At 39.4% G+C, this 15,345-nt stretch overlaps 1 protein-coding gene across 6 annotated transcripts; it reads left to right on the forward strand.

Annotated features, from left to right (window-relative positions):
- The first annotated feature begins 199 nt into the window (after positions 1-199).
- LOC148374438 (uncharacterized) lies at positions 200-15,050 on the forward strand. Of its 6 annotated transcripts, none has more exons than XR_015850535.1 (7): positions 200-522; positions 1,757-1,818; positions 3,196-3,286; positions 5,586-6,133; positions 7,851-8,034; positions 10,747-10,959; positions 14,909-15,050. XR_015850535.1 is itself a non-coding variant. In XM_088336455.1 (5 exons), the coding sequence occupies exons 1-5, from the start codon at positions 318-320 to the stop codon at positions 8,208-8,210; spliced, it is 1,266 nt and encodes a 421-aa protein (XP_088192581.1). In that variant the 5' UTR covers positions 200-317; the 3' UTR covers positions 8,211-10,890. The 6 variants fall into 6 exon arrangements, 1 of the variants encoding a protein (XP_088192581.1); XR_015850536.1 differs by having other exon boundaries at positions 14,912-15,045; XR_015850537.1 differs by having other exon boundaries at positions 14,871-14,992.
- Positions 15,051-15,345: the final 295 nt, after the last annotated feature.

Genomic DNA, 15,345 nt, shown 5'->3' on the forward strand with positions numbered 1-15,345 from the left:
TTCAAGCGAAATAAATGTTCGGATTTTTCAAAAATATGTATACTGTACACATTGCGTATGCAGTAATATTAATCATGTCGTTAAAAAAAAACAATTTTATTTCTAAACGTCAACATTGTTTACATAATTTTCTGACGTCATGTGCGCTTATTGGTTGAGCGTCCATAAATCGCTCCCTTAACGGAAGTGATTTCGGTAATAGGGATGGGACATTTTTCCACCGTATCCTTGTGTCATTTAAGCAACGTTTAGCTATTAGAATCCCCCCATTTATTGTTTTTATCTCATGCGCGTGTGCTTGAAGAGTGTAAGGAGACATGGCGTGCGTCGCTTTTCAAACGCAGCTTTCGTCCATCATGGAGGTTTTGGTGAAGGCGGCGGTGGCTGAAATAAGCAAGTTGGTCGATGACAATAGCGCCCTCCTGCACTTGGAAATCTCGCAGAAACAGAACGAGAACGAGATCTTGAAGAGGAAGCTGCTCGCCTTCGAGAATAAAAACGCGCAGATGCAGCGAGTCCTAGGTAACGAGCACCGCCTCTCATCCTTAGTCAGAAGAAAATGGAATATTGGCTTTTTTTTGTTACTTAATATTTCAAATTTTGAGATCAAATTCTGTGTTTAGGTCAGTGCGGAGCGCATTACTGAAAAATAATAAATAGTTACAGTTACTTCATTTGAGAAGTAACTCGATTACCTGCCCGATTACTGACACCCAAAGGTAGCACGTTACTCCAAAAGTCTATCAAGTTACAATTACCCCATATACTCGCACAGAAGCTGACACCTAAAGTGGTTTTAAAATAGCCACATAACAAAAGATAGAAGAAAACATGTACATCAACATGTGGACCCTTTGTATTCCTTGGCTTGTGTAATCTTCAGAGTTTGCAAGCTTACACTTAGCTGAGACACTCCATATCAATTTTATCTCTGGACGCCAAACAACTCAAAGACCTCCATTTCTAGGTACAGTCCAAGACATTTTCTTTTTTTCTCAAGGCATGGTGAATTGCAAAAGTCCTTTCAAACATAAAAATTCAGCACAAGTTGACTTAAATTTGTGTGCTTAAGTTTGCCCCTTTAATTGATTCGTTTGTTGTTCACGTTGCCTACCTCCGCATCTGCTGCCTACCTTTCGTTACTCGTGACCCACAACCAAATATGTGCTTAGAACCCCCTGATTTGAGTATTTTTATATTTAGATGATAATCCGGCTTGGATGCGAGGCTATATGGTAGGGAGAATATCACCTTGATGAGATATGATATTCAATGTTCTCATGCTCTTTGCTTGAAGGTACATATAAACACCCCCAAGCTTTAAACTCTGAGTATATTTGACCACTAGGTAGCACTGCACTGTCTGATCAAATGTGAATGAAAACTAGTGCTAAGAGCGCAGCAAGATGCCAGACAAGCATGGCGGCGACTTCTAGGTAGGGATTCCACTATGTTAAAGGAATACAAATTTCTCTACCTATGATTTTTTTTTAATTGGTTGGATAGTTCATGTATGTTTGACTAGTACTCCAATGGATGCTTCTTTTTTGAATGAAAGCTTTTAAGAGTATTGCTGGCGAATCGAGTGTTGTATTTGACAACGTGAATGATGCACGGTAAAAAATTGGATCAAGGATGGATAAATTATATCGTTTTTTAATTTATTTTAAAAACACACATAAAACGAAGGAAAACTTACATTCACCATTTTTTGGGGACCAAAACATGTCAAATTTTGTGCTTCTGTGGTTTGCAGAAAATTTGGTAGATCGTGGAAACGAAGGAAGCAATTCTCACCTTCCAACAGGAGAAATCGAGGTTAGTCACACAAGACACCTTTACACAGTCAGTAATGCAAAAAAGCATCCTTGCTAGCGTTAACACTGAAGCTAACACTCTCCACTTGTGGCGGTGTAACTGCTCAACTTGTCCCTTTTGCTCAGCTGATGAAACCTCAAACTGAGGTTGATTTAGTTTGTGATGGTTTTCATCTTTGTTAGCAACCCATTACTTTGCACTGAGATATGAGCTGCCGACTAGATGGGAGGGGGGGGTGAAATTCCAACTCTTTGTGGAGAACTGTCTCTTTTTTAATAATTTTAACAATCATTATTAGCATTATGCATGAAATTAGATAATAATTAATTTAGAAAATAATTTTTCTAACAAATTACAAGTGTTCATTGTTTTGACTCTACAGGGGAACTTTTAACTATTTTAAACCATTTTTACACTCAGAAAGTCAAACAACACAGAATCCCTGAAAAAAGGCACGACACCACTAAATGTAAATTAAAAATGTTTACTTTTCATTGCAATAACAAAGTAACTATGAAAAAGAAGAACAAACTTTCAAATTTGTTACACACAAAAAGACACAAATTGTGAATTTTAATCTGGTCTGGCGAAAAAAAAACGGTCGAAGTATAATGACAATATTATTAATAGTATATAAAATACTTATTCAAGAATATAGTTTTTTTTAGTGCCATCTTTGTCTCCCTTTTCCCTCCGTGTGTCTTTTACAAAAATACTGCTACATAGATGCTAAAAAAATACTATAAAATTACTAACTAAACTAAATATCACATTTAGTGCTAAAAACAGGGACTTCATATAAAATTTAGCTTTTATTCTGAAAAGAAAAAAAATAGTACTGGATTATTACATAAATACTAGTGTGTAAATGCTATAATAAGGAAGTTCTACTACAGAAGTACTACTTCAAAAATACTATACAGAAATACTACAAAAGTACATCTACAGTAATGTTATAATACAGAAATACTACTACAGAAATACGGAAGAAAAATACAACAATATTACAGAAATACTACAAAAGTACTATGACGGAAACACCACAAATATCCTGCTACAAAAACACGATAAAATACAACTATAGTAATACTACAAGACTAAATATCGAATTCAGTGCATAAAACAGACCAAATGCATTGGAAAGTGATAATTGTTAGCATTTGAAAACCAATTTCATGATATTAACCTTAAAAACAAATATAATACAAAATATAACATGTAGATTCATATATATTTATTCATAAATGGGAAAAATTGGAATGGTCTTAAGAACCAGCCCCAATTATTTCATTTGTTGCGGCCCGCGACTCAAAAAGTTTTCCCACCGCTGGCCTACAGTAAAAGCAATTGTCTTACCTTATTTTGTATGTTGTTTAGTGTCCTGAAGTTAAAGTTGTCAACACTCCCTTCTGCATCAAAGAGGAAAGTCTGGATGAGGTTTTGTGGATCAGCAATCCTGCCAGCTCTGGTCAGTGAAACACAAGCCAAATGCTAACATGCTAAATACTAGCGCCTTATAACTCGAAGAGGCCTTCTATACAGCAAAATACAGTGGATATGATTTGAAATGCAAACAGTATGCATACATGTGCTGTACTATACTTGGTTTTACGGTGTACTACCGTATTATGACTGATCAATTGAAACTTTGCTACGAGAATCAATCCCGAGTTGCGGCGGTCAGAGCGCCGACACTTAACCACCAGAAGACTTTTGATACAGATGTCCTGTCAAGTCAAGTCAAGTCATTTTTATTTGTATAGCTCTTAATCACAACTAGTCTCTAAGGGCTTCACAAGTTATTATATATAAGAAGTTGAGGTTATTTGTATGCTATAGAGTAGAAGTGAGTTTTAGGCTTAGATTTAAAAATTTCCACTGAGGTTGCAGATCGGATCTCAGGGGGAAGAGCATTCCACAACACCGGTGCCCGGATGGAGAACGCTCTCGAACCAGCGGAACACTTCTTGGCTCTTGGGATCACCAGGAGACCGGCGCTCTCGGAACGAAGGCTTCGGGCCGGGACATAGGGGGAGATCAGATCTGAAAGATATGAGGGGGAAAGTCCATGTATGATTTTGTATAGATTAGATGTCATACGAGAAAGGCATTTAGATGGTATTTTATTATCACACTATTTTTACTTTCGGTGCCAGAACCGAATGTTAAGGATTTGAGAAAATGGAAATTTCGTCTTAAAAGATAAATAAACGCGAAAGAGTTATTTCCCTCGTCGTTTTCTCCATCATCTAACATTCCTTTCTGGCACATTGAGTAAGAAATGTGTGATAATGAGATAAAATCGAATGCCTTTTTGTATGTCATCTGTAACACTAGTGGTCTAGTGGGTGGGTTTCGTTGTTCTCACCACAGCAACCCGGGTTCCTTTTCCACTGCATACAGTGTTTTGATTTTGGTCAGCTACATTGTTTGTCTGATCAACAATTTCACTAATATACCGTATTTTCCGCACTATTAGGCGCACCTAAAAGTCTTAATTTTTTTAAAAAGCTGACCATGCGCCTTATAATACAGTGCGTCTTATTTATGGATCAACATTAAATCACAATGTCTCGCAACTTACGCAACAGCCGCCGACTCGATTTTCCCCCGAACGTGGAGTAGTCCGCGGTGTATGCTGGGATTTATATACCGGCGTTTCATTGGCTAACCAATGTGTCAATCATCTGTTAAATCGATCACTATTGGCTGAAGTTATTCGGAGCCTCGGATTGGCTAGAGCGCCAAAACAAACCCTGCAATTGGCCGAAAAAGATGTATCAATCATCCGTTGAATCGATCGCTATTGGCTGAAGTTATTCAGAGCCTTGGATTGGCTAGAGGCCCAAAACAAACCCTGCAATTGGCCGAAAAAGATGTGTCAATCATCCGTTAAATCGATCGCTATTGGCTGAAGTTATTCGGAGCCTCGGATTGGCTAGATGGCCAAAACAAACCCTGTAATTGGCCGAGTTTAGCAATGGCGTAGCAAGCTTGCTAAAGTACACCATAAAGAAACATGTTTTATTAGTCTGTATTTGCAAATAATTTACTCTCCTGGATTTACTTCACTCACGGTTGTAAGAAGACCATGATTGCGTATCATTATTGAACGTGAGAACTTAGGTGAGCTATGCGGCTTTATATTTTCCCGGTATCTTGTTTTAGAACGATCTTAATGTTGCTGTGATGAGTTGAGTGAATTAAACTCAATTCCAAGTGTTTATTGTCATATGCACAGTAAAGTTGCGAGCGAAAAAGAAAATAGAAACTAAGAAATGTTTGGCATTTCTTGAATCCCAAGACTTTAACCTTCCGAATGATATTTGAAATGATGCATTTGAGTGACATCGTACGGACACCGCATCCGCACGTGTCTACGACACGTATTTGCTTCTTTGCAAGCTTTGGGAATGTTAAGGGGGTAATCAGTTGGACTGAATCATCTGACTGTTTTGTCGACGTTCCCATTGTAGCGCCTTATAATCCGGTGCGCCTTATCTATGGAAGATATAGGACCAAAAACTATTTTTTGGGGCTGCGCCCTATAACCCGGTGCGCCCTATAGTGCGTAAAATACGGTAGACCCTAAGTGGATAAAATGTGCAACATGAATATATAAGGTAGCTCTTACTGTGTGCCTTTATAGTTCAATGTGCCGAAAATATGGAAAGTATACTATAGAAGCCCTTTTTGGGGGGTGCACCTTTTAATTTGGTTCGCCTAATAGTGCGGATAATACTGTAATTTTGCCATATTGTATCCAGCACCTGCAGGTCCATCATTACGGTACCAGAACCTGTCTGAGAGATCAATTGAGGACCACCGGAAGATGTCTTTTGATTTTACTGGCTCGTTTACGTCGGGAGGGCACATTGGCGAGGTAAATTGCCTTCACATGCTGGTCAAGACTGAAAAGGGGGAGCCGGCATTAGGAGCTTTTAGCCGGGACGGGTGCCAAATCGTTGCCCCCAAACCCAACCAACTGGCTGAGATGTCCCTAGATGAGCGGGACCAGCAGATGTGGTCATCTATTATTGAGGGGGACGACATCGACTCAGCTTTCCCAGATTTTTCCAGCGTGGTGGACGAGTACTCCGATTCTTTTCCGGAGCATCCGCGCAAGTCGGCGCCTTCTTGTAACGGTGTTTATGACGTGGCCTATCCCAGGGAGCCGCCCCCGCTCGCCTTTGTAAACGGACCTCCGTCAGACCCTTGCAACGAGCAAACCATCATGCAGAGGCGTCCGCACGCGGAATCGCCGTCGGTTGGGACGCCGACCGCATCCCTGCAGATCACATCAGCCAACCAGCAGGTGCAGGCTTGAAAATCTCTTCCATTTCAGGGAAATTTACCATGTTGAAGTAAAAAAGGGTGACCTACGTGAATTGTATACATCTATGGAGAAAATGCTTTGTGGTAGGGAGAGGGACATTGTAAGGTTTCCCAGAGTGAATCGGGCGTTTTAAAGGGGTACGTTTGGATGAAAGTTAATGTAGTTTAGAGGTAAGATCTGGCCTGCGGGTATTGAAATCCGAACCAGCCCAAGCCTGACAAATTAACTTGATTTGAGGGACTGAGCACAAAGGAAACGCAAATTTTCATATTTTTGTGAGGATTTTTTAAAAAAAAAGGCCTTCTCTCTTTTTATTTTGAAAAAAAAACAACCACCTGTAATTGTTCTTAATTTTTTTTTCTTTGAGGGGGATCAGCGCTGTGGATTCCGTCACCCTTTTGCGCAAAGCAGGCCACGGACCCGCCAAGCGCGTGGACGTAACCAAAATTGAGTTTTTTAAATTCAAAATTATAGCCACAATCCGCCCATTTCAATCTCAGGAAACACTGAGTTGGTGATGCATGCTTTTTCAAGAGCACGTGTGCTTATGTGGGCCGGGAGGGGTTGGCGCTGGGAGGTTATCACGTTACACCAATTTTAAAATCGCTGCATTGGCTCCCTGTGCGTTTCAGGATCAATTTTAAGGTGCTTTTACTAGTTTTTAAATGTCTTAATAGTTTTGGAGCCATAGTATGTTTTTGATATGCTTTTATTAAATCAGCCCTCGCAGTACCTGAGGTCCTCTGGCAGTGGTGTGTTAACTGTTACTAGGGTGAGGACCAAAACATATGGTGAAGCAGCATACAGCCACTTTGGTTATCACCTTGGGAACAGTCTGCCGGAGGACATCAGGTCTGCGGGGACACTTGCTACTTTTAATGGGAGGCTCAAGACCCACTTTTTTAATATGGCTTTTAACTGCTCATTTTTTATTTAGTTTTGATGTATTAAACTTTAAATCTTTTATTTAATCATAATTTACTTTTACATTGCATTTTCATGTTTTGTTTTGCAGTTGTTTTGATTTATATTGTTATACTTTACTGTTTCCTCATTTTGGAGGCCCACATTGGTAAGCTTTGGTTAAATGGCTGAAATCCCGAGGCCATCTGCTGCCATCTCTATTAGTGTGGATAACCTTTTCTCAGGTCCCTTTCCTCACATGGTTAGTCTGTGCCTTGTCATAATCACATTTTATTTCTATTACTGTTTATTGTGTTTTTCCTGTATTTTCACCATTTTGTGTGTCTGTATTTTGTCTTCCGGGTTGTTGGGTTGGGATGAAGGAGGCGATTTAGTGTCTTTTTCTACACTGAACGATTTATGCAGCACTTTGAATAACAATTTATTACATTTGATTTCATTTGAAGTATTAGAGAAAACAAAATGGTCCCTAAAGTTATAAATAAAAGCAAAAAAGCACAACAAGAGGAACATTTCTTTTGTGGTCCTGGTGAGTTAAAGGACATTAAACACATGCATTGAAAATATTATGTTGGTATTGTGTTCATAGTTGTCAATAAATGATTTGAATCATGGCCGAATGTATTCAACACCGTTTGTTACTTTCAATGCTTGGTCTGAGCTGAGGAAAAGTCAATGAAATTGTAGGGGTACGCATTATACACAAATAAATACGGTATTTCTTCCACGCCCCTCCACCTTTTTAAGCCCTGCCCCATTTTCATGCCTGCAGGTGAGCCAACGCCCCTTGGCGCGGAACTTCGCCTGCGGGCAGTGCGGCAAGACCTTCTCACGGTTGCACCAGTTCAAGCTACACCAGCAGAGCCACAAACGCAAGCGGGCCTTCTGGTGCACCGTGTGTGGCAAAGGCTTCCAGTGTTCATCGCATCTGAGCATCCACCACCGCACGCACACGGGTGAGAAGCCGTACGGCTGCGTGCAGTGCGGCAAGCGCTTCACTCAGCAAAGTAGTTTGCGCGTGCACCAGCGCACGCACAGCGGCGAGCGGCCGTACAACTGCGCCGACTGTGGCAAGACGTTCATCCTTATGCACCACCTCAAACGCCACCGCATCATCCACACGTACAGCTGACCGGATATTCCAGACCATTTTTGTACAGACTTTTTTTTTAACAGATTTTCTTTTAAATTATGCAAAAAAAGGGAATGGCATTCTGCATGAATTTAACCAGAGGTGTTTAAACTTCCGCGAAAAAAGAGAAAGAGGGAGGGAAAAGGAGAGAGGGCGGGACAAAGAAATGAAAAGAGAGAGGGAGAGAGCGTGAGAAACAAAAGATAAAAAGTCGTGAAAAAGGGGGAAAAGAAAGGCGAAGGGTAGGAAGAGAAAAGGAAAAAAGGAAGTTAGAGCAAAAGAAGTCAAAAGACACAGAGAGAGAAAGAGACAAGTGCAACAAAGGAAGAGAAAAAGAGAGACACAGAGCGTGAAAGAGACAGAGTATGAGAAAAGGGGGGAGAGTGAGAGAGAAATATAAATACAAGTACAGTGTCTTTGTTGGAGGCACCTGGCTTAGGCAACATCAAATTGACCTATTTCAACCTGCAGCTTGTTTTTCTCTTGCGCTTCTCTGAGTGTTGTCTCGCGGGCCGGATTCAATCCCTTAGCGGGCTTGATCTGGCCCGCGGGCCGCCTCTTTGACACCTGTTGGTTAGGGGATTCAAGTAACCGCCCACCAACTACTATTTCAATGTGTTTTTAGTGATCAGGAAGATGTGTTTTATAGCTATTTTGGATTCGCTTTGAGGCTAATTAGTTTTAAATTATTTATCTGGGAAATGTGCTCATTACACGAGCAATTAGAGCTACGAGCATGATCCCTGAACGAGTTAAGCTCATTTAAAGAGGTACCACTGTACTAAAAAATGTTGAACACACCCTGTTGCTTTTTAAATTTGACAATGCAAAAATATATATTTGCTCATTTTAAGTATATTTTTTCTTATTTTACTGAAGTGTGCTATATTTATTAATCATTTTGTGAGTAAAATGATAAAATAGAAATTAGCATAACTATTTTATATGGTAGTAGCAAATATTTTCCCTATCTTATAGGAACACTATAAAATGTGTAATGCCCTGCTCTCCGGTAAGGTAGTATGTACAGTGTAGTATGTAGTCAACCAAGAAATGAGTGCTTAAAAACACAAGGAAGAATACAAACTACAGATACTCAACAAGACCAAATTGCAACTTTTATTTCTTACATTTTTTTCAGCGAGGTTTTTGGGTACTCGTAGAAGCAAGTGACAGACAATTACAGTTTGTCTGCTCCACCTAGGTGAAAATCTTGACATGTAAACTCGATGCAAATATCTTGACCCAAGTTTTTTTTCTAAATGTACGTTTATATAATCGTTCATGTATTTTGTTTATTTTTGCTAATGTCCTTTTAAGACACCATGTTTATTATTTTGCGCTTCCTGGTGGTAAAAAAAACTTAATTCGTTAAAAAAAATAGTTTGAATAAGCAATTGTTAATACGTGCATTTTTTTAGTACTCGTGGGTCACTAAATTTGTATTCATTTTACACAACATGAAGCTCACTCTAAGTGAGAGGACGTCATTGTCCGACATCGTGCTGCTACAGGTACCCAAAAAAACCTCAAAAAAGGCTTGACAAAAAAAGAGAAAAAAAATGGTGTGGTTGGTCACCTTGAATCTCTGTAGTTTGCATTCTTCCTTTGTGCTTTTGAGCATACGTTTTCAGTTAGAGTTCACAATATAGCGACATCTGGTGGTGTAATATTCAATGTACATTGAGACCTTGTCTAGAGAAGGGACTGCACAATACACAAAGAGGTAAGTATTAGTTTCAGGAGCGAGCAGCAGCAAGTCAACTGCAGGAGAGAGAGTGGGAAAGGTGAGAGGAGAGAGAGTGGGAAAGGTGAGATGGCACAACATTCATTTGGACAGGTAACTTAAAATTAGTTTTACCTGGTTATATCAGTATTATTTTCCCCCCATTTTATTAACACTCCACTTATTGAAACATGAATATTTTGTTTGTTTGTTTGTTTGTACATGATTCAATTGTTTGTTTGTTTGTACATGATTCAAATTGAATCTTTTCTTCCGGCGCCGTCACGAATGGCAGCCACTCCAGCAGCTCCCGTGTTATTTTCGATTGTTCTCGATTGTTCTCAGCTCAGGGATGCTGCTGGAAATGTGAATTTCCCTTCGGGGATGAACAAAGTATCTATCTATCTATCTATCTATCTATCTATCTATTTAAGATAAGTATTATGTTGCTAAATAATATTCCAGTTCAGGAAATCTTCAAAGCAGAAAATCAGCGGAATTACATTTGACTAGACAGAAATACTTTCACAATAAAACATTTTTTTTTACAAATTATAACGGTAACTTTTTTTACACTCATTTTTTTGTTTGTTTTTAAAGTAACCATATTGAGTTGTTTTAAATCAAATTCGCTAATTTTGTTTAGAATTCGTTTTTTTTAAAAATGTCAAATAGGCCTTTGGATCCTTCAGTTTTTACTGTTTCTGCCCACGGAAAAAAAAGGTTTGCACACCTCTGGGTTAAACACTTTGATTTGACTGGTTTCCTGTAAGAATATGTTGTGATTGAAATTAAATTGATCCACAACAGAAGATGACCCGAATTCAGGAAAAGCATCCATCGGGGTTGCAGCATTTATCCAACTTCCGAGCGCCAAAACGCATCATCAACGCAGGCAGCTGATGGACTTTGCCGAATTAGCTCGGTGCTACTTTATAAAGTCTTGTTTTTGACAATGAGGATATCTGTTATCAGCACTAAAATCAACCGAACTGAGTTCCGCCAAGCGCATTGTTGCGACAGGTAACAAAATGACTCACCTGTGACGCAGATGACAGAATGCTAAGCTAAACAGAAACTCGCATGACTCAAGTGTTGGAATTTATTCTGACGTCTCATTAGATTAAATTATTCTTGTTGAAACGATTTCTTTTTTGTTGTAGCCATTACTAAACAATGTAACTTGCACTTTATCAGCTTTTCTGGCACGCATCAACAAGGTCACAAATTCATATTCCGTCAAGTCACCGATACTCAGGGCAAATCACCCCCCCCCCCCCCCTCCCCATCAAATAAATATCGCATGGCACTAGTTGGCGGTAAATTAAAGAAAATTATACATCGATGTGACAAAATAAGTTTTTTTTTTTTTAAAGTTTTTTTTTTTAAACTTTAGTACTGGCTGTGACATGCAGGCTGGGGAGGCACAGGCTCACTTGTATTCCCAAATAAATACATTTAATAATAAGTAATTATATTTATTCAGTGTTATAGTTCTTTCTAATTGAACTTGATATTTTTTGGAGTGTCTTTTCACATTACTGTATATTATGAAAACGATGAATACCATTAGCATACATGTCAACCTCGATCGTACCCGGGGTTGCATTTGGGGACAGTTAGAAAACATACCATCACTTAGCAAAACACCTTTATTTGTCTAATTGCCTTAAATATTTATTCATTTGAGATTAAAATTCGGTCGTCAAACAAAATTGTATACCGATTTTTAATAACATTTTAGGGGTACGCGTTATACACAAATAAATACGGCATTTCTTCCACACCCCTCCACCTTATTAAGCCCTGACCCTTTTTCATTTATTTGGCCTGCAGGAAGTGCTCACGGTTTCTCACTCAAATGAATCTGACATTGCATGATATTGTGTCTAGCATTTATAATGAAGGAAGTAATACTTTAGACCTTTTTTCTATTTTAGCTTTAATTGATCGATTTTTCAGTTCGTTATTATGGAAAATGATTGAGTCTGGTGGAGTCGAGGGGGGGGGGGGGGGTGTCATGATCTCTACATTTGTTCAGTGTCTATTTAAATACAGTCAGTCAACAGATTTAAACACTCAAGTTTGCATTAAGGAACAAGCAGATATAGTTTTCCACATACTCTCAAACCTAGCAACCTCAGCCAATTGCTTCCCTTTTAATGATGGCAATCCCCCTTATTAAGCAAAAATAAACTTTACAAATGCAATGCGACACCTATTTACTCACAGTATGACAGACTAGAATACACCAACAACACTAGCAATCTACAATGTTGTCGTCATCTGTGACCAGTAACTGAGACGATCTGGGTTGAAGCAGAATGAAGCAAGACAAGATCGGTCTAAGAAAAAAATAGTTCAAAAAATATAAAAATTGCTGTTCAAAATTGTTATATACACAATTTAAAACGAACAAAAAAAACTTGACAGGTTGAGTTGACAGGTATCAATCATGTTCCAAGTAATACTGTGCTGAGTGTCTACAGATGGAGAGTGAGGCGAGCGATTCTCTCGCCTCATGGCTGAGGACGATAGTAAGACCAATGATTCTGATTTGTTGTACCCACTGTTGGGAATTAAATATTAAAATGTATCTTTTACCAAGGGCAGCACGGCGGCGCAGTGGTTAGCGCTTGTGCGGCACAGTTCATGTCATGGGAACCTGTCGTGGGTTCAAATCCAGCTCCAGACTTGAATGACTTCCTTTTGCTAACAAGGCCTGCTTGTCCGCATGTTTTTGCTGCATACTTGTGCATGAGAGTGTGTGTAAGCTCAAATGTGTGCAGGTCTGCAGTCTTGGAACGAATGTGGAATCCTGTTTTTAAAAGGAAGTCATTTGCGTCATATATTGGCTTGTGATTAAAAATAATTGTATATATAAAAATAGACGACAATGTATATTCGTTTTTTTTCACGTTAAAACAATACCTCGGAGGCATTGAAGCATGGAAGTAATCAAGAATTAAAAACATGACGTAATATTATTTATCTTACTTTAAAAATTTAGCCAAACCTATGCAAATAATGCAAATTTTGTAAATGAATGTTCTGCATTTATATAGCACGTTTCAAGTAAAAGAAGACCTCCCAAAGCGCTTTACAATGTGCTTCACAGTTTTCCCTTTTACACACTTACCAACCGATAGCAGCGTCAGCCATGCAAGGCAACGACCTGCTTATTGGGGGCATTAGGGATTCAGTGTCTTGCCCAAGGAAACCTCGACATGTAACACGGAGGATCCGGTAATCGAACCTGCAACCTCTTGATTGCAAGATAAAAAATAGGTAGCTTTTACTTTATTGTCTCATACTCTAATTTCTATTTGCGGTGCCTGGTTGAGTGGATGTAATCATGCAAATAGAACGTGTATTTTGGAAAAGCATTCAAGCACAACCAGTTGATTCAAATGGGAAGTTTATTTAGCCTCAAAAGAACTTACAAAGACATGGTGCGGTATTTGTTAAACAGGGAAATAATACTGTGTTTATTTAATAGCTAAAGGTCAGACTACTCTGAAGCCAGCAAGCAGGAAAATGTTTTGTCCGTCACTTTCAGCCTAGAGATATGATCAAGCCAAAGAATTTCGGGCCAATCAGGTCTAAAATGTCAATCTTTACCTTTTGGGTCTGGCTGGGCTTCTCTCTCTCTGCTTTTTATTATTATCCAAGAGTCATTGATCTTCTGTTCAAGCAAGTCTTGATTACCTCAGATTTACATAAGACAGGCTTTATGTGTCACGCTTAGCTGCGACGTCCAGACCCAGGGAACCGCACATGTGGCAGGGGTTGGAGTCGGCCCAAATCACAATCCAACCGAGTCCTTAAAATAAAATGGGGAATTTCACTTCCAAGAGCCGGTTTGTTCGCAAACATCGCATAATTAATTCAGACTGGAGCTGAAGGCGTATGGGCAAATTGCAGAGTTCGCCACTAAGAATACACATTTTTCAACCTACGAGTATTAGAAAAAAAAAAAACATGTTTATATGATAGTTCATGTATTTTCGCTTATTATTTAAATCAATTGTTTTTTAATTAATTACATTTTCTTTAGTAGGCTACTAAGAGGCACTCAACAATACACTAGGTCCCTTTAGTGCAAAGACGACTACACTTGTACCCTGTTTGAAGTTGCAGAGAAAGGTAACATCTACAAACACGTAATGTTTTGTATAAGCAAGCTGAATTCCTAGTATGGGCAAAGTGCCTGCTGAGAGGCCATTTTTTCACATAAATGTGGTGAAAACACTTGCTGCCCTTTTTCTGCAGCCCTCAGGCGAGCCATACTCTCATAAACGCCTCACAACCTTGACAGGGGCCAGCTTCGGCTAATGTGTTGAAAAACGTTTTCGAGCAAGATTCTGTTTAGGTGAAAGGAAAAATAGAAACAAGCCAGTAGGAGATAAGATGAAGGACGAATCCTGTGGGAAAAACTTAGTGAGGATAAGCTATGTGTAAATACCACTAGATTGTTTTTTTTATTGTCTGACTAGTTTAAAAGTATTTACAAAGCATCAGTGCGGGAAGTTAAAACAGGTCATTTTTCTTTCACATTGTGTAAAAGCAGTTCAAAATCCATTTTTACTCAGTCCTGGGGCAGCCTGTTATATTACAGTAGACCCAATCACAGGTAGCAGTGTAGTGTGCTCAAAAATGATAATTTTTAATCACAAAATAAATCAACCAAGTAACAAACAAATGGGCAAAAATAAAAAATAAACTGTCTGAACCGGAAAACAAAGACCAAACCTCAGGGAGCAGGATGGACTGGGAAAGGTGATGGTAAAAAACGAAGATTAAAAATTCAAGTGGAGAATGAAAATGATCCGACAAGGTGTGCAGATCAAACATGTCCGTTTAAAGGGTTCAGAAAAATTGGGAGCAGGTGTGTAAAAGGAGATATGGAACCCTAACATAACTTCCCCCTCAAGGGCTGAATACTGGACTGCCCAAAATATTTTTTTTACAGAAGCTGCTACTACGGGACGGCTGAAGGTTCTTGCTGGAACATGGAGCCCAAGTGGCCAGGAGCTCTCCTTGCATCCAGGGCAGGACGCTGAAGTGGCCGGGGTCCTTCTCGCAGCCAGGAAACGAAGCCCAAGACACGGAACTAAGGTCCTGGGACTCTCCTTGCAGCCGGTAAATCTCCTCGCAGTTGGGGCAGTGAGCTAAAGTGGCCGGGGGACTCCTTTCGGCCGGGGCAAAGAGTGCTTTTCGCTGGGTCCTTTCATGGTCGGGTTAATGTGTTTTCCACATTTATTCTCCGCCAGCAAAATCCCCATCACCTTTTCCCCATTCTGATTTGTGGGGTCTGTTTGTTGTTTCTAGTTTAGTTTTGTGTTTGTTTTTGACCAATTGTGACTTAGTTGATAAATTTGTTATTAAATGCCATTTGTTTTTGAACAC

Source organism: Urocampus carinirostris, chromosome 1 (genome assembly GCF_059441175.1).
Source record: "Urocampus carinirostris isolate Australia breed hairy pipefish chromosome 1, RoL_Ucar_1.0, whole genome shotgun sequence".
Taxonomy (NCBI): domain Eukaryota; kingdom Metazoa; phylum Chordata; class Actinopteri; order Syngnathiformes; family Syngnathidae; genus Urocampus; species Urocampus carinirostris.

Coding starts and splice junctions, on each gene's coding strand:
- LOC148374438 (XM_088336455.1), top strand. CDS start 318: ATGGCGTGCGTCGCTTTTCAAACGCAGCTTTCGTCCATCATGGAGGTT. Junction 1,819..3,195: donor TTCCAACAGGAGAAATCGAG/GTTAGTCACACA, acceptor TATGTTGTTTAG/TGTCCTGAAGTTAAAGTTGT. Junction 3,287..5,585: donor CAGCAATCCTGCCAGCTCTG/GTCAGTGAAACA, acceptor TATTGTATCCAG/CACCTGCAGGTCCATCATTA.